Source organism: Tetranychus urticae, chromosome 2 (assembly GCF_039701765.1).
Source record: "Tetranychus urticae isolate SD_2017Ah chromosome 2, NJAU_TeUrti_SD_1.0, whole genome shotgun sequence".
NCBI classification, from domain to species: Eukaryota; Metazoa; Arthropoda; class Arachnida; order Trombidiformes; family Tetranychidae; genus Tetranychus; species Tetranychus urticae.
The window spans coordinates 21,526,817-21,549,539 of NC_142959.1; the positions used below are offsets into that span (position 1 = coordinate 21,526,817).

A 22,723-nucleotide genomic window follows, 5' to 3' on the forward strand; every position below is an offset into this window, starting at 1 on the left:
AAGAGACCGAGAAGGTTTGTTGACGCTTTGTTGATAACTCAAGGATTGAAAGTGAAGAAATTTTCTAGCTTTCATCCGCCTAACACCAGTTTCGGGTTCTTTTCTGGTTCTTTTCTGGTGAAATCATCATTTGTTTAATTAAACTGTTTTGATAAATTTAAATTCAACTCACCATTTGAACTAGAAAACTGAAAATTCTGGTTAAACAGTTAGAAGACAAAAAAGAAAGGGGAAACAAAAAAGTCTGTCAACAATGCAAATCTCACTTGCTAACTGTGAGTTATAAGTTCAAAAAGTATTAACCTTTTTTTTCTTTCTATTTCAAACTGGTTGTTGGCGATACAATTTGACTGTCATTATGCTTGTTTTAATAGTTTCCTTAATCATTAATTTTGGGTCAAATACCTTATATTGTTGTGTTCATTAAAATTAATCAACATGTCCAATTTTAAAGGTAAATAGATTATAAATGTGTTCTTAAACTATTTTCAAATCAAGTCAGAAGATTGAAAATCGTTGTTACTTTTGTTCTCTTTCCAACTGTTTTTATATTTTTCTTTTTGTTAATCACAGTGGCCATTTTGACAGGAATTGTGTTAATTTGGAAAGATTTTGGACTAAACAGGGAACTCGGAACCAGATAATTGGTGTTGAATAATTTAATTACAAGACAACCTAAACATCATCAGCAACAACAAATCAACTATAATACAGCAATGATTTGTGTTTTATTGTGTCACTAGAAATGTGTTTTTCAAAAAAGTGTATGGCAAGAGTGAATGTCTAACAAGCCTTTTTACCTTGAGATAAACAGTTGTGATTATTTAGATAACTATGGGTAACAATGGCTGTGCTTATTTATTTGATTAACAGTGTATCATCCACTAAAACCAATCAACTTAATTAATTAATCATTCATAGATTAATAATCTGACAACAACAATAAAGCACCATATCATCATCATCAACAACCATTATTAAACCGCATCAACCTCTCAACAGCCTAGTCAATTGTTTGCTTATACGTGGTTCACTTTCATTCAAACTGTTATCATCCTCATCAAAATCGTCATCGTCAGCCAACATCATCATTATCATCTTTAAACCAACTTTACTGATTTTAATTCAAGGCCTTCTCGAGTCCAATACAAACCAGGCTAGATTTCATTCAGTTTTCCTGGTTTTCCAGTGGCAAGGAGTAATGCAGAAATATTGAAATTTAACAATATACAAATTATTTATCTTTGATATCTTTTTGTTTCAAGACTAACACTTTACCTCTCAGTCCTACGATAATTTGATAGTCTTAACAATTAAAGATAGATGGAATGATTTTACTTCTTTTTCCCATAGTTTCTTAAGTGCTTCAAAGTTCAATCGTTTTCTCTATTGTCACTGGTTTGCTACTTTTTCACATGTTACTGGTTTTCGCTGTTGAAAGTGTTAATATTTGTGATGTTAATTTTTGCTCAAATTGCATCATAGTTTCCTAATGATTCGAGCTGTTTACCTGCTACTAATTTTGCTTGATCGTATTCAATTTTAACATCTACTGGCATTTCATGGAACACATTCGTAATATCATCTAGTGGGAAAAACAAAAAACCGTCAAGATGAAATCCAAGGTGATTTAATTGATATAATTGCATTGTTTTCCCTTATTAGTCTTTACATATGCTTCTCCCTTGTTCTCATTTGTGATAAACAGTTAAACTTGATCTGTCAACATCATGCAAAAACTTCCACCGTTTCCAGATTTTCTTGAGTACCATCATGATCATCATCCTTCTTTCCCTTGTTTATAGTGACACTTACCATCACTTGTGATAAGCCTAATGTAAATCCAATGTCTTCAAATAATTTGTCACCTTTAATCTCTATTTAATTTTTCTTCAATTTTTCTTTATCCTTTTACAATCGAATCAACGTTACTCATTTGAAACACAGAGTTGGCCATCAGTTTTTCATTCAAGCTCAACCTGCATCATGGGTGAAACTGAAGATCAGGCTAGTATCTCGGGTCAAGTAAACAAAGGGTTTGTTGACATACCCTTGGGTCAAATGAATCAATCAAATAATCTCGATGAGACAACTGATGAAGCAGGTAAGCATAAAAAGCTAAATGATTTATTTTACTTTTGATAATCTCTCAAATAAACTCATGTAAAACTATTGACTTATGATTTCCACTCTTTTTTTCTCGTTTAATTGTCAGATGATTTGATTCCATTTATGAGAGTTCATTCAGTGCCCACGGCCTTTTATCCATCTGAAGCAATATTGATTCCTGAAATGCCAATTAAAGCAAAATTTATTGAAACCACTGAAGCACCCAATTCTCATTACATTGACCAATACTTGTAAGTGAAAAGTTAATTTATTACACCATTAATAACTGCTTTATTGCTCTATCAGTCTATCTTTTAATTCATATTTCCGCGTTTTCTTTATCTTTCTTCCACAGATATAGCTATGAATTAACTCATGGTCCATTTACATGGGTTATTCGGAAAAAACATAGTAACTTTCTTTACCTCCACCAACAGTTGAAACTTTTCTTGGCCTCTTTAAGTCTACCATTGGCTTCAAGAGGGAAAAGCAGTAAACGTCGAAGTGTAATGGATACAAGTGGAACTCGAAAAGGATTACCAGAAATATCTTTCAAGCCTGATACATTTTTAGCCCCAGAAGAGACTCGTGCTAGACCTGTGAGTATCTACATGATTGAAGATATTCCGTGATCAATAACATACTAATGATGAACACATTGCAAGGAATGACAATAATCGAGTTTAACCTTGATGTGGAATATGTGTGATGAAAAAAATGAGCTGCTGATCAATTTATCAAATTGGTCCAATGATGCTCTTTATTTATGTCAATCCTCGATTGCTGACAGACGTTTTTTCACCAGAGTTAAAAATTACTCTTTTTTATCTCCAATAAAGTGTAACAAAATAGTGCAATTTGTTGGGAAATGAATGCTGAGCAAAATCTTAGAATGTGACTTGAACTTTGCATTCATGTTTTGATTGAATCAATTTGTTAACAGAGTCAGTGTTTAATTTATTTCCCAGAAACACTTGTTCAGTTGTTAGCAATAAGCCAATTGAATGTAGCCAATTTGACGTTTGACAAAAAAAACAGAATAACTTTTGCGGGTTGAAATTAGCATCAGATTGTGATTTTATCATTGTACAATCAATACAATTTAAGTGTAATAATCTATTTTAGCTGTAAAATTGTTTCACAACGTTGTCATTTCACTATTTCTTATTAACTTTACTGAAATCATGTCCAAACCATTAACGAATGAATAATTGCAGTCATTATTCCAACTTTGCAAATTCAATAACCTTGCATGATAATTAAATCTTTGCTTTCATTTTTTTTTATTCTATTACATTAATCACTATTCTTGATTTATCTTTTTCAATGCACTTTCTACTATTAATTTGATGCTCTTTTTGATTCCACTTGAAAACTAGAAAATGTTGGAGGAATATCTGAATGCCCTTTTATCAATCCAAGGATTTCGCGAACATGAATCAACTCTCAATTTTCTTGAAATCTCTCGTTTATCATTTGTTAATCACCTTGGTCACAAAGGATTGGAATCATTCGTCCAAAAGAAAGACGGAGGCCATGCAATGGTCAACTGTTGTATTCGTGCCAAATACATTTTCTCGACTGTTGCCATGACTCAACGTAAAAGATGGTTAATATTGAAAGACTCTTTTATCGCCTATTTACATCCAAACACTGGGTCCATACGCTGTGTCCTGCTTATGGATCGTTTGTTTAAAGCCATTTATGACCCCAAAGTTACTGGAGATTTGTATTCAGTTCGCATTACCAACCTTTCTCGTGACCTTGACATTCGTTGTTGGACCAAACGGTTAGCTTCTGAATGGACTGATACCATCAATCGGACTGCTACAACTTTAGGCAAAGACTACACTCAACCCAATCGTTATGAATCATTTGCCCCACCGCGTCCAAATACACCATGTCAGTGGTATGTTGATGGAGTCTCGTATTTTGAAGCAGTCGCTGAAGCTTTAGATTCAGCTAAAGAAGAAATATTTATTACTGGATGGTGGTTGAGTCCAGAAATTTACTTGAAAAGACCTGTTATTCATGGTGATATCTGGAGATTGGATATTCTACTATCTCGCAAAGCATCTCAAGGAGTTGCCGTTTTTATACTTGTTTACAAGGAGATTGAACTTGCACTTCAAATCAGTAGCGTTTACACAAAGAAAATTTTAATGGGTTTACATCCAAATATAAAAATCCTTCGCCATCCTGATATTGTTAAAGGTGCAACTATCTTCTGGTCGCATCATGAAAAGGTCGTTGTTGTTGATCAAAAAATTGCTTTTGTTTCCGGAATCGATCTTTGCTATGGACGTTGGGATACATTTCAACATCGCCTCACTGATTTAGGTGACATCTCTAAAAAAGTCATAGAAGATCCATTGAATGACTCCATCGATAAAGCAAATCAATCTGTTACGGAGAAAAATGAAAATCCTTCTCTTTTCAGTGTAACCTGTGCCTTAATGAATGCCAAACGTCAAGAGAGTCAAAAAAAGGGCGACGATAAATTTAAAAATTCAGTCAGTTTTTTGGTTCCAGAGTCTAAAGATAATGTGACGACATTTAATGATAATAATGGTGATAAAAATAACAACAACCATCCAAATAATGATTCCAGCTCTTCTAATCTAGAGCTAAGGCCAGCTGTTAGCTCTCAAACATTATTTCGTGTTGTTGCAGTGAGTATATCAAGTTAATCAACAACTAATGACCACTATTACCACATAATGAGAGTAGCAGTGAAAAAAATGTATGCGTACAACTTTTCAATTTGATATAATTGGATCAAAATTTAGTAAAATAGTTTCCAGCCATGTTCTTTGAACTTTCAGTTTCAGTTTAGACATTTTAGTTTTATCAATAGGGATGAAAAAGAATTGTCTCAAGTCTCCTGACATCTCAGTAAATCTAATCTATTAAAGACAAAATTAAGGTTGAAAGGATTGTAAATTTTCCTCTGAATGGCTGTCTAGAAATAATTCTCATTCTCCTCAACAACCTCTCTGTCAACTATTTTTTACAAATTTCCTCCCTGGTTCCTTCTAAACTCTTCATCTTCATTTTTTTCCAAGAGGCTAACCCTGCATTTGAAGAAAAATTCACTTAAAAGCAAAGAATGAACTGTAATTGAAACTAATTATCCAATTCAGTTGTCTTTTCTTGTAGATAGCAACAGTTAATTTCACTTTGAAAATTAATCTCCTTTGTTAATCTCTTTTTTCTAATTCGTTTTTTTTCTCATTGGTTTTTGCTTTGAATAACTTCATTGGTGACATGGAAACGAACATCATAAACTTTAATTAACAAACAGAATTTAAAGAAACTTCGACGTCACACCATTATTCGTAGATCTTCTTCACTGGATTCTCTTGATGATATCGAGCTTAATGAAACTGAAAAGAAATGTGCCCTTCGGCGAACACCAAGTGAACTCGGTTTGACCGATTTATCTGGAGGAAACAAATTATGGATTGGTAAAGATTATTGTAATTTTATTGCCAAAGATCCATGTGATTTTAATCGACCCTTTGAGGATAGTATTGATCGACGTAAAATTGTTAGAATGCCTTGGCATGATGTTGGCATGATGGTTGAAGGTAATGCTGCAAAAGACGTTGCCAGACATTTTATTGAACGTTGGAACTTTACTAAATGCCAAAAGGCTCAATTTCATTCCAAATATGACTGGTTGTGTCCCAAATCTACTAATGGTGCAGAATCATTACCATCATCCGATAAAAAATTAAATAATGATCAACCTAATAGATCATCTTTCCGAGCTGAATGCCAATTGGTCAGAAGTGTCTCGGATTGGTCAACTGGAACCAAATTCACTGAATCATCAATCTACGAGGCCTACATAGACATTATTGACAATTCTCGTCATTACATTTACATTGAGAATCAATTTTTCATCACTAGATCTGGTGGACTTAAAAAATATCCCAGAGAAGTTGTTAATGAAGTTGGTGAAGCCATTGTTCGCCGAATAATCAGAGCTTATCGAGCCAATGAAACTTTTCGAGTTTACATCATTATCCCACTGTTGCCAGCCTTTGAAGGGGAACTTGGTACATCAACAGGAGCTAATTTGGAAATAATTACACATTGGAATCTCAAATCAATTTGTAGAGGAAATGATGCACTTCTACAAAGACTTCAACGAGAAATTGGTGATATAACCAAATATATTTCCTTTTTTTCTCTTCGCAATCATGGCGAGCTCAATGATAAACCAGTTACCGAACTAGTTTATGTGCACAGTAAAATTATATTAGCAGATGATCGAGTTGCGCTCATTGGATCGTCTAACATCAATGACAGAAGTTTAACAGGATCAAGAGATAGTGAAGTTGCTTGTGTCATCCGTGATACTGAGATGGAAGACGGTCTAATGAACGGCGAACCCTATCAATGTGGTAAATTCATCGGATCACTTCGGCGTTACCTCTTTCGTGAGCATCTTGGTTCACTTCAAGCTAAAAGTGGCTCTAAATCTTCCCGAATCGACGTTCGAGATCCAATTTCTGATGCATTTTACTTTGATACTTGGCTCAAAATAGCTCAATCTAATACCAAAATTTATGATGAAGTATTTGGTGTTATTCCGTCCGATGAAGTTTATAATTATGAACAATTAAGGCAACGAAAATCAAAAGCATGGCTAGTTGACACTGATGTTGACCTGGCAAGGGTAAAGATTGGCCAAATTAAAGGACATTTAGTCTGTTTTCCTTTAAATTTTTTGAAAGATGAAAATCTCGAACCAAGTGCAGCATCCAAAGCTTCTCTTGTGCCTTTAACCGTATGGACCTAAAGTTCAACTACTTTTTTCGTGGCACAAGGAGAACAGAGCATCTGTATAAACAAAAAAAAATGTTATACGCAATCAAAAAGCGAGAGAGATTGTAATATATTTAAGAAGAAAAAAAGTAAATGGAAATACTTAGAAACCAAAGAGCCAATCATAACGAACATTCTGAGAATTGCAACCTGAAGACCTATATCTCAGGTAATATCTATAATCAGAGTAAACCATTCAACTGATGATAATCATTTTCATCACCAGCATCTCAAAAATAAATAGTTGGTAGTGAAAAAAAACACATTCAACAGCCAAATCAACTAAAGAGATGGATCAAGGGAAAAAAAGTGATGGAGAAAATGCTAACCTCGTTAACCAAAATGACCTTTTTATAAAACTCATCTCATCATGTTGATGACCATTTTTTTGTTCACAATACTCACTGCCTTTAATTCAATCCAGATGCAATATTTCAGTGAAAAGTCAACTCCAGGAAGAAGGGAAAACTGGTCATCAACAAATTGAAAACCTAGAGTTCTAGTCAAATGGTCAACTTTTGGAAAGCAGAGAAAAAGATGAAGTAAAGAAACTGATCAACAGAAACTCGAGTTAAACAGATTTTTTGACAGATTGTTCATGACTACTGCTGATGTCTCTCTTTCCAATCCTTTCTCTTTAATAACGTTTTTTGCTCTCGTAACTTATTCTGGTCAAACTTGTGAAAAATATCAACTAAACTGGTAGTCGTTTGTAAAACAAATCTGTGACCATCTTTTCCAATCTTGCATAATTATCTTTGCTGCTGTCACTGAATGCTGATCTATTGGAAGAACAGTGTTGCTGTATTTAAAATAGCTTATCAATGCACTTTATACTCCATCAACTGATAGTTGACTACAGTTGACTTGCATTCAATTCACATTGAACGGATTTATACATTTTTCAAAGGACAAACTATCAATATACGAAAAAAAGTATCAAAAAAGAGTCTATCAGCCGCATAATCACACAGAGGAAAAAAGATAAAGTCAAGTAATAACATTTAGTGATCACATCAATCATCGTCTGGTATCGTCCTGTTTTGACAGTTTGCTAACTTTCACTCTCTATTCCTGGCTTGAAAGCTTCTTCTTTTTATTATCCTTCAATTGTTGAAATATTTCAAAATGATATTTGCTCAATTACACTTACATATCCAAAGAATGGAAGAGAGAAATGTTACAGTTAAAAGGATCAAGTGAAACAAACAAAATGAGCTGATAAATACTGAAACAAAATACAGCAACTCAGAAAGCCAAGCAAGTTGAAAGATGGCGAGAAATGAAATTTGTCCAATAATCAAAATCTCATCTCATCTTTAGCATCATTTTTTGTGATCCTTTCTCAAACAGATTACAAACTATCTAAACTGAATCAACTTGACCATTCCTGTTTTTTGCTTCATCCTTTCATCACATGGCAGCTTCATTTTTCAATCCTCATGATCTTCAGTCCAGTCTTTAAAACTTCAATTTTCATTCCTAAATAGTCAAATTGAAAGTTGAAAATAGTCATATTTTTGTCTTTTATTGTTAAAAAGATGAGCTCAATCATCTTAAATTATAATTTTTCCCCTTGAAGCAATTTTACATTGTGATATCAACATTATCTCGTCAAACAAATGCAACCATCAATCAACTTTTTAATCAACTGTGTTACCATTTTCATCCAGAATTGTTCCAAAATATCACTTTTATTTCAAGCAAAAAAGAGAAGTCACTTTTTGCAATTTTATGGAAACAAAAAAGCGATGCATTTTTGTCGTTGAAGATGTTATTAAACTGTCCTATTTATATCAACTAACCATGTAAAAATTGTAACAATTATTTTAACAAAATGAAAACAAATATAAAGCAAAAGAATCAAAATTTTCAATTCAATGCCACACAAAATGACAAACTATCTCAAATTGACCAGTCTAATGAAGTTTACCCAAGATATTGAAGCAATTTACTCCAACTAAAAGGAGTAAATTAAATGTTTCAACTCATGTAATTACAACCCGAAAATATAAACCATAAGTTTATATACAAAAAAAGGTTAAACAACAGTTAAACGGAACCACAGAACATCAATTTGTTGATTAAATCAAGAAATGATCATTAATCAAAAAGACAAATCTCAAAGTTAAATTTGACTCTCTTTTAAATCGCCAACTGAATAACAATTCAACTTGTCCGATCAAGTGCAACTAGAAATTAAATTATCACAGAAAAGCCAAGATTATTTTGAAACAGCCATTAACCATATAAACATCATTAACCAGGCAAAAAGAAGCGAGTTGACACTAACTTTTAATACTATTAATGCATTAAATTTTGTAATGATTAAGATTGTAGATTTGGAGCAATGAAAGTGTAATCAATCATTAAATGGTGAACAAGCAAATTTCATTCATCTTGATCAAATTTTATATTTTTGTGCATCTTTTAATCACTCAATATCATTAGGAATGAAAGACAAGATGAAACTGTTGGCCATCATTAAACAATGTTCAGCAAATCAATCAAATTTGTTTGCAATAAACAAGAGAAGAAGAAAAAAGTTCATTTCTCGATTAACAGAATTGAAGCAAAAAAAATGTTAATCAAGTTAAAGGCATCAGTTTTCCTGTAACTATCATTATAATCATGATTTTTGACAAGACAATTTAATGATCAAGTTGAAGTAGAGATGAAAAAAAGAGTTGAAAATTCAGTGAAACAAAAATAATTTGAAAGAAGCAGCAAAATGCGAATTGAATAGCAACTTTAATGTTATTTACCTTCGATTGTCTAGATTATACAACAAATATGATTTGATTATCATTTTATTTACTAATCATGGTAATAATAGCGTCTAGTTGAAAGGTATTTTTGTTTTGATGAGCTTGGAAATGAAAAGCAAGACAAAAAATGACGAAGAGTAGAGAAATATAATTACTATTAAAGAATGATGGAAATGAAGAAATGATATCATGTGAGGTTTTTTTTGATAAGATGAACATTTTCCTATCAACATTTTCATTCTAAAAGTGAAAAGACAGCAACATTTGAAGAGAAATAAAAAAGCAAATTAAACTGACAATAAAAGTATAAAAATTGGCTCAATTTTCACTTCAATTTAATATAAAATTCACAAAGGAACAACATTATTATCACAAGTTTACTCTTTTTTTGTTTCTCCTTCAATCTAAAAAAAGTAGCTATCGTTTCATCAGGAATCGTGATCATGCTGATAATGATGTTGATTATAATGATGATGACTATAATGGTGATGATGATGAGATGAATTGGGAGTAAAAATAAGAGTAAAGAAGAGGATAGAAATGGTGAAAAATTGTTCTAAACCTGACCATCTGATGCATTCTGATTTTAGTTTTGTTTTTATTGTAAATCAATTTTACTTTTCAACTTGGTTTAACTGTTCACTTCAATTAGTATTGCTAATTTATTAGACAATAAAAGTTTCACCTAATGTTATCCAAGTAAAATGTTTATCAGAACCAAATCATGAATGTTTCATTTCTAATCTTGATTGACATTAACAAATCAGCTTCTGAATTGGTAATGTTTTAATTACAATTTGTACACCAAACTGATTAAGATTTGTTGACTGTTATTTCCGATCATTCCGACAAAATTGTTGCTTCTTTGAAGTCAAAGTGGGATTCATTTGCTAATTTGGTCTCATCTTCATTAATCAATTGAAATAACAATTTAATATCCAAATCTGAACATGGAAAGTGAAATTTAAAATTAATCTTAAAATTGGTGAAACAACTTCAAAATGTAACCATAATTTACTCCATTCAGCTTCAATTGTAATTTAAGTTTATGCCAACAGTTTATGTAAGCTTATCAAGTCATCTTAATTGTTGGTTTAATGGAGAATTGAGTTTTTGTAACTAAATTCCAGGTAAATGGAGCAAACGAGCATCATTTGTTTGTGATTTACCATTGAAATAAATCAAATTATTGTCTAATTGTTGGTACAAAATTGATAAAGGAACATAAATGATCGTATTCATAATCGTTAGTTTGTATCACAATTTGTTGTCCTTTATTTAACGCTTAATAACCACAGAAAAGACGATAAAGAGTACATTTTTTCCATAAACGATAAATTACATTTACAGCTGGACAGATTCATTATTTGACTTGACTATTTCAGTTTCATGTTTCATAAAATTTGGTAAAATATCTTGTAAAAATTCTTGTAAAATGTGAGGTTGATCCAATTTCAGGGTTGACTTTTTCATTGAGTGTTTTTGCTGGTATAAAAAAATATATCAAATTCAGCAGATTTAACCAGAAGAGCAACAAGGAAAAACAAATATCTCCATTTGGGTTCATTCAAATTGACGATAATTTAATTAGTTGAACAATGAGATGGTAAATGGTGAAAATGATGAATCAATATGAGCGAGTAAGCAAATCACCATTGGAACCAAAATTGAATGATTGATTAGCAATTTGTGAAAATGTTTTTCTTTCAATTTTATCCTTTACAACTAATTCCTTTTCTTGTTTTAACTTGCTTGTTGTCTCTTCAACTGAATATTTAACTTTATAACCATCAAGATCAATCTTTTTCAATCCAATTTTATCAGCAATCAATCCTCTAACTCGCTCAGAAAATTCAACAGCAGTCTCTGAATCCTGAATCAAGAAGAGAAGAACAATTGAGAATTAAATTACAATTTGTCCATATTGATTGAACCATTGATAATTACCTTTCTATAAACTGGAGCCAGATAATGAACATCAGCAATAATGGCCCAATTAGTGAAAAATTTAACACAAATACCAAGAAATCCAATGGTTTTGCTGTTCCAAAATGGATTGCCGAATCTCAAGTCATACTGAGCAAGAGAGAAAAAAGAAAGAAAAGAAAGACAGAAAAGTAAAATTGTGATTAATATAAATTGTTTCGTGTTCATTCAAGTTAAATGAATTGAAAATGATTGAGTAAAATGTGAGGAGAGCAGAAAAGGTCAATGTTAAGCAAAAAGTTGAAACTGTTCATTTATTTAGTCTGGTTTCACTGATTTCAGACTAAACATTTGATTGTAAAAAGTTTAATAAAATGAGTCTCATTTGTATAAAAGTCATTAAAGACAATTAATTAATAGTTGATTGGTAAAGTGAGTGCGAGTTCACTGTTCATCAACCATTGTAGGTTGAAGGCAAAACATTGTATTAATAATTTAACTTGGAGATAAAATTATTAAAACAAATTGAAAGAGTTAACAACAGAGTGGACAAAGTTCATGGTTCATGTATCATGTCAAAGATGTGTAGGAATCTAGAATGAAAATGAAATTGAGGTTGAAAGCAAAAAAAGGTTATTTTACAGATTTTATCCAATTTTTCTTCTCCTTTTTTTCCCATTCTTTTTGCAGCTAATATCACAACAAAAGAGGAAAAGTGTAATTGCATTTTACACATTTTATTGTCTGAAAACATTATTTTATCCTAACTGTTGTGATGATAATAAAAAGTAAAAAATGCTCAACGATTTTTTTCACCCATAATAAACGCTAAGGAACATTGTAACACTCAGAAAAGGCGAGGTTAATGAAAATCAACATTACAAGACTTTCTTTTTGTTTTATAAAAGTATTACGTTGAAGGAAGATGATGATGATGAAGAGGCAATAGATGATGCGGTCGATTGAGTGTGAAAAAAGACACCTAAATTTTTCTCCTTTTATCAACATCATTATCATAAGTTACGGCAAACTCGAGAGGTTCAACTGATGAAGGGCGATCATGGTAAAAATGATAGTCAGATGAATTATCATTACTATCAGGTCAGCAAATTTGGTGCTTCTTTGGCTTTTGTTTTACCAAAGAGACTGGCCATTGATCTATTCAAGTTTACCATGTGAGTGTGAAAATGTTTGACAATGCAAGTCAAGTTTCACCTCAGTCAAAGCCAACAGTTAACTTAATCATTACATTTCCCTCAACCATGGCAGCATAAAATGACTGCTTCAATCGCATCTTTTTTTATATGAATCATCTTGATATCAGCTTGATAACTTTTAATAAAGTTGATTAAATTGGCTTTTTTCCTTTTTCTTCATTCTTTCTCCAATACTGTTACGATTTGATGAAAACTGCAAATTCATTTCAATATATAACAATTTGCATTCTGATGTTACACAAGCGTAAAAATTCATTGGTCCAAAAGTAAATTTTCATCGTCTCCGTCATCATGATCATTGCCATCATCATCATCATCGTAATAATCAATTTATGGTTTTCTGGTGGAAATAATTTCCATTCTTGACTCTTAATTGGATATTAAACACTTTTCTTCACAAAAAAACTAAAAGAGAAAGGAAAAAAAGACAATTCAGATGAGAATGTTTTTCAATTGCTGAATAAGATGAAAAATTAAGAGGCTAATGATGATACAGAGAAAGATGAGCAAACCTGATGAGTTTAAGGTTCATTGATCAGAATTGATTCGCATACAGATTAATATTTATCAAGTATAAAAGGATTTGGCTCTTAACATTTCACTCCAATCTTTTGGCTTCTCCTTCAATTTTGGGACAATGGCAATAACAAGACAACTGATTAAATGGTGAAAAGTAAAGATAGAAATCAATTCTAATAATGAGAATGAAAATAATGATAATAATTGTAATAATAATATTGTTATGTGACAAGTGGAAAGAAATGAACAAAAATCAAGCATCAAGGGAAAGTTAATCTGATCAAAGCAAAAACTCTCAATGTTGCACTTTTACTTTCATGTAATACGGCAAAAAAACTATTATTATTATGATTTTGATTACAGGTATTAACTGTAATTATGTTTAAAAAGTAATCAATCAATCAATAGTAGCGGTAGAGCAAAATTTAGGAACCAAAAGACGCAGTAAAAGTGATCAGTTGATGTTCAGATATTTGACAATATTCGAGTAAAATCATGATTATCTTCAGGGTAAATTCAAGTTGCAATTTAATTTACAATTATGCATCAAGTTATGAGAAATGGATGAATGACAATATAAGAATGATTATCATTAGGAAAAGTGAATAGCTTTCAATTTACCCTAAAGACGCTAAAAACATTTTTCCTTTTTTTCGTGTTTCTTTTTTTCTCCAATTGACTTTTCTCTTGTTCATGGGCTTCAACAGTTGACATACAACAACAAAAAAGACAACTCAATGAATTTTTCGTCAAAATAATATTGAATCGGACAGATATCATTTTGAAGACAAAATGAGAAACTCATTTGTTCAAATCTATTGTAATCAGTTTATATCCTGAAGGTGTATCTTTTGTGCAATAAAGTTAAACACTGTCAAGTATATAACAGTCAGAGTAAATTAAACAGTCAAGTAACAAATAAGTTACAAATCAATTCTGTACAACTGGTTGAGCCTGAACATTGAAAACTTAAAATGAGACAAAAATGAGACTTTCATAGTTAACCAGAAACCAAATGAAGGCAACAATTTAGAGTTGAATTGTAGACTCAATAGACACTGAACAAGAGCTAAATTGAATCCATTGAATGTTGGGCAACAAGAGTCGGTCAAGAACAGACGAGGCAAGACAAAAAATGACCTCAATCTCTTATTTTTGACAAGTTGCCAGAGTCAATGGGTAACTACTAATTTGGACAATTTTGAGGTACACAATATTATTATGAAGAGGAAAAAAAACAAGCTCAGGGAAAAGGATAAAGACATGAAACTTTTGACAGATATATACTAAAAATATAATACGATAATAATATAATAGCTTCATGAGCTTAATCCTATCATTATTTAGCTGAGCTTTTTTTTGTTCATCTCTTTCAGTTTTAGTTGTTGATGTTGTTTTGTTTCTCAGTCATTAATACGTGTTCATAACAACACAATGGCAAACAAAAGTGGTAACAAAATGAAGAGCAACGGTAAAGCTTAAATCGTCCACAAAATGTTTGATTTATTGACAAGATTTAACATCAGATTTGTCCATTTGCTTTACTTTTTTCCCTTTCCGTTGATTACACTTTCCATTGTCGCATCTCCTTTGTTTGTATAAGTGCATGTGAGTGTATCTCTTGAGAAAGCTGATCAAAAATCACTATCAAGTTAATACTAATAATGAGAAGAGAAAAAAAATATTAGTTTTTTATATCTTGATAATAAGAGATGAGGAGAGAGAAAGAAAAAAATAATTCTGAACATTTTTTCAACACTCAATCCCTATTGGGAGTAGACCGGGAAAGGTAAGAGATGATAATAAGAGAAATATGAAGATGAAATGAAAAAAAAACTGATGATGACAATAATGATGGAGATGTTAACGAAAAGATTTGACCAAAGACTGAAGTAGAAACATGAAAGACACGATGAAAGTTAGGAAACAACTATTAGAACAGATTCAATTAGATTTTCAAGCAACAGTTTTTCAGACAAAAATGACAAGATTCAATAAATGAAATGACTCAAGACTGAGAGGTGAAGGGAACCAAAATTTGCTTCCTAAAGTGTCTTTTTGAACAAAACAAAAGGGATCTAAAAGATGCTTAAAGCTTAGTTTGATCCTTTTTACCATCAATCATATCAAACGTTTTCAAGTATCACCAGGCTAAATCATCGCATTTATCCCAATCTAAATCGAGTTGTGAAATTTACTGACACTTTACAAATTGTCAGGATTCAGGGAAGGAAATTAAAATACATTTCTTTCAAAGAAAATTGAAACTTTTAAAGGTCAAAATGGATATTGTTGGTGAATTGAAGCCAACAGCTAAATCTATCGACTTTATTCGGTTGGTTGTGAACATTTTGAATTACTCTTTTACTCTCTCTCAATTAGCCATTATTGATTAACTTGGGTTGGTTAATTAAATTTTTGGGTTCAATTTTCATCATTTATTTTCTCAGTTCATGTTCAGTTTCTTGTTGTAAGTTATTGGCTGATAATATATCTGGATTGGATATTGGATAATATTGTAGATAAACTTTAATAAGATACAGTTGAACAGTTGACTCATTAAAAACTGTATCAATCTATCTTCATCATTGGACAAATATAAATAAAAACTATCAAGTTTACTGAATCACAAGAGGGGAACAGAAAACAAACAAACAGTTTTACTATTAGCTGTACCAGAGAAAGTTAATCAAATATCAATAAGTATATAATAAATAAGAGAGTAAAAGAGTAATTGCTCTGACATGGCTGAAGTTTCATATTTCTTAAAGAAATGACAAGACATAAGTTTTATAATGAAACAGACAGTCAAAAATCAATAAACAGCATACCAAGAAGTCGTATTCGTATGAAATCGGGTCTGAAAAACATTGAAACGATGCATGTAAAATTGGTCCGCATTCATTAATAAATCACCGATACAGTTTAAGCGTTAAAATCCGTTGAAAAAGCTTACAATTGAAGCTTTCAGCTACATCTGGATAAAGCGTCCGTTTGTACCCATATCTTTAAGAAATAGAAGGTCATCTTAAGCCAATCAAGGTCAATTAATTAAGCCTTAATCAGTGAATAAAGTTGATTTCGAAGTGATCCATTAATTACCCACAAAAATTGATGTTGAATAAACATTGATTTAGCTAAAAAATAGTTCATACTCACAATGTCACTGAATTTAACATTAAAATCACAAGTTACAGCAAACACCAAGTGGACATGTTCAAGCATGTTCAATAATTACAAATACGTGTAATAATTTGAATAAATAAATGTCTAGTTGACATTTTAACAGATTTATAATTAATTACTGATGAATATAAATTATAAACAGTAAAAAAGTCATGAACTTTGTCCGGACTAACCTTGAGAAAAGACATTTAAAATAGAGCAAAGCAGACGATAAAATCCAAAAGGAGAAAAAGCGCCAAACAGTGAGGGGCTGTTACCTAATTAAGCTTTGCAGTGAAAATTAATTTCAACACAGCTTAAGCAATTGAAGCAACCTTTTTGCCTTTAAAATTAGAATTAAAATTTGAATTGAGCATAAAAAGAGAAAATAAATTTTACCTTGATTGCGATGGGATAAACTGAACAATCCAGTTCGAAGGAGCCTTTTCTAAATCTTAAGATTCTATCAGTTGTTGTACAAGTTCCTTCAGGAAAAATAACCAAAGGATAACTTGAAGGATCAGAAGCTCTAGCCTGAAGACGGTCCTTGATTATTTCCTTATCCTTCATTTCGAACCAAATATTTGCACCACAAACCTCAATGGCTTTATAAACATATCCAAGTAAACCATTACGTTGACGGCCCAAGAAACTGTACCTTACATGGTCAGCCAAACAGACAATATCCAAAGGTCCAGTATGATTTGAAACGGCAACGCCGCCAGCTAAAGGAAAGAGAAACAAAAGATAATATAAACACTAGACATTAAGTAAAGTTCATTGATCCAGTGAAATGTATCTTACCTTTAAAGCAATAATCTGTACCATGATATCTGAATAAACCACCAAAATTTTGAGTTGCACATCTAAAGGTAACTTTCCACATAAATCGGTAATAAGCATTACGAAGTTTACCCGGTGGAAGCACAAAGGTCAAGACGAATAGCGCCGATATAATGTGAACCAAATTGTAGCCAAAAATTACCAAACGTATTGGAAAAATCAAACCAAACCTGAAAACGAGACCAGCAAAGTACACAAGTTTACCCAAGCGAGTTACCTCATAAACTGTATCTTCTGAGTCACGGGGTTTCCATGTTGGTGTCAACAGATTCCAAGATTCAGGCACTTAATAGATAAATAAATAAATGAATAAACCAACAATTAGCCGAATAAACAAGCAACAAAAGAGTTAATATTTACCTTCTGCTGTAAAACATTGATCAATCTCATGCTTGGTATAACCATTTATCTTATCAACAGCTGGATCACTTTGCCCATTGCAAGTCACATTATCACATGACTTTAAAAATAGTGATTCATTTTTCTTGATAAACTGTAAAATAGAGAGCGAAATTCAAGTTACAAAAAAAGTAAATTTTTAATATTAATAAGCATGCAAGTCAACAAATTGTTCAACTCTTTTTTTTCTCAACCCTTTATTCAATGCACTCTGAATTTTTATCAATTTTGGTGAAAGCAAATTCTGTTCTCCAATTTTTTTCTCTTCTCTGCTTTTCTCATCAATTTCAATTGTGAATTTAAAAATAGCTGAAAACAGACAAAACTAAAAAGCTGTAAAGAAGTGAACAGAAGAGAAAGCAAAAAAAAAACAACAAAAACAGTTTAATCTGTTATTCATTTCTTATTCAGCAACAGAATTTATAAATTTTTCTGTTTTCCTTTTCTCTTGCAAATATATTTACAACACAAGATATTCATTTCCTTTATCATTCCCAGCCTGTTCACGATGAGCCTCATGAAGATGATGAAAATATCAAGATTTAAAGAAACATCCAACATGAGAAGCAACAACAAGACACACAACTTTGCAGTTTCATGAGATGAATTTAAATGCAGAGTAAAAAAAAGAGTCATACCAATGAATTTCAATCTGAAAGTGATGAATTGAAAACGCTTTTTGTATCATCATTACCATCATCATCATGATCATCATCACACCAAAGAAGACATAAAGTCTGACAGAAACAAGAACAAGAAGAAGAAGAAAATCTCAATGAGAAAAGTTCATTTCAACTTTAACCCAATGAGGAACAAAAACACGGACAGAAAAAAAATCAATTTCCTTGTGTATTAGTTCATATGATTGATTCAATTCACTCTCAATCCACTTCAAGTTCTGTTTTTAACTCAAATCCAAGCAACATTCATCACTCTAACCCTTCATTCACTTACGTCGAATCAATAAACATAATTGAGTCAACATCGAAAATTGAATAATCACAGTTTTCACAAACTTCCCCAACAAGAATCAAAAGAAAACTCGAAATTTTCGAAACTGAAAAAGTTCTTTGAGAATTCGATGCAAAATTTCTTCCAACGTCAAGCAATTGATGAAAAGATGGAAACTTTGTCTCTTGATTTTCATGAAAAAATGGAAGAACAAAAAAAAGTTTAAGTTCGAATGAAAAAAACTTTTCACGTTTTTCATATTCAGTTACATGAACTTTTACCTTGTCTCACCTCAACCTCTTTTTCATTATTAATATCATTATTATTTCATCTCTGGTTTCATTGAAACTATTTCAACCATTTTACTCAATTTTTGCATTTCCTAATTTTCCAGTCTGAAGTTCAGAAAGAAAATGTTGATTCATGCAAAGAAAAAGAAGAAAAAAGTTGAAGAGAAAAGAAAAGTTTAAACAAAATTTCATTTTGTTGCCTCCATTCCAAGTGCAAAGCATGTATATATTCATGGGTTATCAGCTGAGTTCAGATGAAACTTTGTTGGAAATGTTAATTTTTGGTTCATCAGAGGAACTTTAATCTTTTTTTTTCGCAGCAAAAAGAAAATTTCATTTTTCTTTTTTCCTCTTTTCTCATCATCTTGAGCTTCTTTTTATTGTTCATCGTAAGCTCACCGTTTCATGGTTAAAAGCCATGACCACGATGTGTAACGTGATATTACCATGAAATGTACAAATTGTTGAGGAATGAAAGGCAAAGAAAAAACATTTACAAAGACTTTTCAGTAAAATGATATTTATTGAAGTTCCAAACACGCGAGATTATTCAGCAAATGCATCAATGCAACTTTGCTCTTATCAATTCTGATCAATCTTGAACTTGTATTCAATTTTAATTCATCTTTGCTCTCTTCTTCAACTGGACAACCTTTAAGATTATGGAATCAAATGTGATTCCTTTGTATTTGTTTCCTTATTTCATTTAATCATTTCGATTCAAGTTTAAATCTCATGAACTGAGTAAAATCATGGAAAACTAAGAAGCTTAACCTTGTTTAATCTGACAAACAGCAAAATATATTCAATATAAAATGGAAATAAATTATTCTCTTTACTTTCGACTTTATTATCAATTACATTTGAGAATTGAAACTTTTGATCGAGTTGACCTTTTAACTTTTTTCTAGTAAAAAGGAAAACAGAAAAGAAGAAAAAAATCTTGAATTTATGATCAATTCTTTGGAATCTTTTATCTGATTTTGAACAAGCAAAGAACAATGAAAAGTGATTCTTTCGAGTTCTTTTACTTTGATTATTGATTATTGAATTTTACCCTTTGCATTTAGTTAACTTTTACTGAAAGAGTTGAAAACTATTATTCAGAGGAAAAACAGAAATGACAGAAAAAAAAGTTCAATTTTATGTGAAAAGATTTGATTGTTTGTCAATGCGATAAGTTGACCATAAAAATGAAAAAGAGATCAGAAAAGGACAAAGAACGACATGAAATTGTTTAAACAATATTTTTCATTGGAAACCAACAATTTTGATATGGAATCAATAATATGATAAAAATTGAGATTTTGATATAAGTAACTGAAAACGGTTCAAGAATATTAAAATATTATTATCAGTGAACAAACAGTTTGAGTGAAATAAATGTTAGCCTTTTCTTTCAGCTTTGACCATCCTTTCAACCTTTAGCTTGATAACAACTGAAATGAACTTGAAAATGTGCATCAAATTCAATGTCAAGATAAATCTGTTTAAACTTTTTTTTACTTCACTCATTGATTTGCTACTCTCATTTCAATCATTGTTGATGGAATTGAAAAATCTGTATGCTCAATGTTGGTCAAGATAAAGCTTTTTTCATTATTTGGGTAAACCATAAGCTGCCCAATTTCAACTTGACTGACTAAAATTGATTTCATCTTAATAAAAGTTTCACTTTACTCGAATTGCATTTCACTGGATGAAGAGATTTGGGTAAAAGATTGGCTAAATTTAGATCTAAATACAGAGTTACTTTAACATGTGTTTTTTGACGCCCATTTCGAGGTGAATGATTCAAAATGATTCGCATTTCTATGTAAATATAATAAAAAGTCTCATCTCAGTTACTATGAACGATTTGAAGTCTTGCTGCATTAAAACTTGACACTTATTTTAATGTCAATGAAACTAAATAACTCGATTGCTGCAATAAAATTTTCATTAAAAATGAATAAACTTGGAAAATTGATACAAAGTTTTAACTCAAAAGAAGTAAGCAAATGCTAGAAGCATCGGCTTTTTAGCAAAACTTGAAGAGAGCGATGAAGAGCGTGAAAGAGTAAAGTCGTGAAAATTAAGACGACAACGAAGCTTGAAAAGCATCTTAAAGATACTGAGTTTTAAAGATGCAAATCGCTTGATTAAACTTTATTGGATTGCAATATTTTGAAAGCTTCAAGTTTCGTTTTCATGTAATAGTTGTTTAAGCAACTCTCATCAGATTTGAAACTATTATTGATATGATTTCAAGACGAATTTTCACGAAATTCTGTTAAATATAAGGTTTTGATGGATAACGTAAAATGTAGTGAAAAGTGCATTGAAATAAACGATTTTAATGTCGAGTTCTCTTCGACTCTCAGATTTGTTAGGCAAAAGTTAGTCAGTTTTGAGTGACTTACATGGAATAGTTTCTCCAATATATTGACATAGAGCCTTGACAAGCCAAAATCAAGGCCTAACCAGGCTGTAATGATGATACTCAATGCTGAGTAAAGGTAGAAGTTGATCAAAGTTGAAGTCCAATAAAGTAAACTTGTAATGGTCATCATCATAGATCACTCAATGTTGAAATGAAAATAAGTTACAAGTCTTTTTGATTGGCGCAATACGTTAAAGGTGAATGAAACAATTAAGATGAGAAGATGGAATCGCAAGAAGATGCAAAAACTGAAGATTGATTGAGTTTAAATTAAAGAAGAAGATTAATGTTTGAGGTGAAAATTGCAATTACTAAACTAATTAGTTAATTTACAGGAAAGGCATCACCAGTGAAAGGTAGCAATGAACTAAACAGAAACAAATGATAAATCAAAAGTAAACTGTTCCAGCAAATGTTCAAACAATCAGAGAAATCATGAATCTTAACATGTTAAATTTTGACGGATAAAGTGAGAAACAAGAAACTTTCCACTTGAAAACTTGAATTATGTTTTGAACAACAAAACGAGAAAAGCAAAATTTCCCTGACAATTGACAAAACACAGAGAATGAGAGAGAATTAAGATGATAATGATGAATATGACGATGAATTTCATGATGAATATGAAAGTTAATTCTTTATCGTTTGAAGGTTCAATATTAACCTGTTATCCTTCTGGTTCTTACAATTGTTTCAATCCTTCAACTCGACGATCTCCTTGGGATCGTTTACTCGAAATAATCAACTTCTCGAAATGTTTTCGTGAAAATCTTTGGAATTTATTTTTCTTCTTAATTCTTATTTCAATCAAATGATTTATTCGGTTTACTCATTTTGATGCTCCTTGATTTAAGCGTCTCAATAACATTAAAGTTGAATGAAACTAAACCTTGATTCAATTTGCTTGATTTACATTTATCAATATCAACTTGTTTTCCTTCATTTGTTGAACTTTTTCCTTCGTTCGTGAATGAATCACTAAATGTGATTTATTTAGTTGTCATTAATCAATTAAATTTACATTGGAATCGGAAGAAAGATTGAAATCTGTTTTCATATTTCAATTGCCTTTGAGTTTTTGAATGCAACTTTTTGCGTAAAAAGTAGGAATTTTTACATTCATTTTTTGAATCTTTTTTTTATTGTCGTTGAGACCTTGAGCCTTTTCAACAGATAATGATGATAATCATGATGATCCTGAAAGTCTTTGTCGAAATGTGATGATTGTTTTTTTTCATTTTTATACATTGATTGACACTTATTAAAGTTTTAAAAGTG

General features: G+C 31.2%; 2 protein-coding genes across 10 annotated transcripts; one reads left to right on the forward strand and one right to left on the reverse strand.

Annotated features, from left to right (window-relative positions):
- Positions 1-308: 308 nt before the first annotated feature.
- Pld (Phospholipase D) lies at positions 309-8,749 on the forward strand. Of its 2 annotated transcripts, XR_016198289.1 has the most exons (8): positions 309-454; positions 574-1,625; positions 1,948-2,104; positions 2,216-2,360; positions 2,465-2,708; positions 3,489-4,781; positions 5,414-7,114; positions 7,172-8,749. XR_016198289.1 is itself a non-coding variant. In XM_015939623.3 (7 exons), exons 2-7 carry the CDS (start codon positions 1,614-1,616, stop codon positions 6,917-6,919), a joined length of 3,357 nt encoding a protein of 1,118 aa, XP_015795109.2. In that variant the 5' UTR covers positions 309-454; positions 574-1,613; the 3' UTR covers positions 6,920-8,749. The 2 variants fall into 2 exon arrangements, 1 of the variants encoding a protein (XP_015795109.2); XM_015939623.3 differs by having other exon boundaries at positions 5,414-8,749.
- A 2,211-nt stretch (positions 8,750-10,960) lies between these two features.
- Positions 10,961-22,024, reverse strand: LOC107371772 (glycerol-3-phosphate acyltransferase 3). Of its 8 annotated transcripts, XR_016198290.1 has the most exons (8): positions 21,426-21,939; positions 17,744-17,876; positions 17,345-17,668; positions 16,940-17,265; positions 16,535-16,734; positions 16,207-16,432; positions 11,661-11,789; positions 11,574-11,586 (listed from the first exon to the last, which is right to left on the reverse strand). XR_016198290.1 is itself a non-coding variant. In XM_089266943.1 (6 exons), the coding sequence occupies exons 1-6, from the start codon at positions 21,576-21,578 to the stop codon at positions 11,341-11,343; spliced, it is 1,311 nt and encodes a 436-aa protein (XP_089123069.1). In that variant the 5' UTR covers positions 21,579-22,024; the 3' UTR covers positions 10,961-11,340. The 8 variants fall into 8 exon arrangements, 1 of the variants encoding a protein (XP_089123069.1); XR_016198294.1 differs by lacking the exon at positions 11,574-11,586 and having other exon boundaries at positions 11,660-11,789; positions 16,332-16,432; XR_016198292.1 differs by lacking the exons at positions 11,574-11,586; positions 11,661-11,789 and adding an exon at positions 11,928-13,261.
- Between the last annotated feature and the right edge of the window lie 699 nt (positions 22,025-22,723).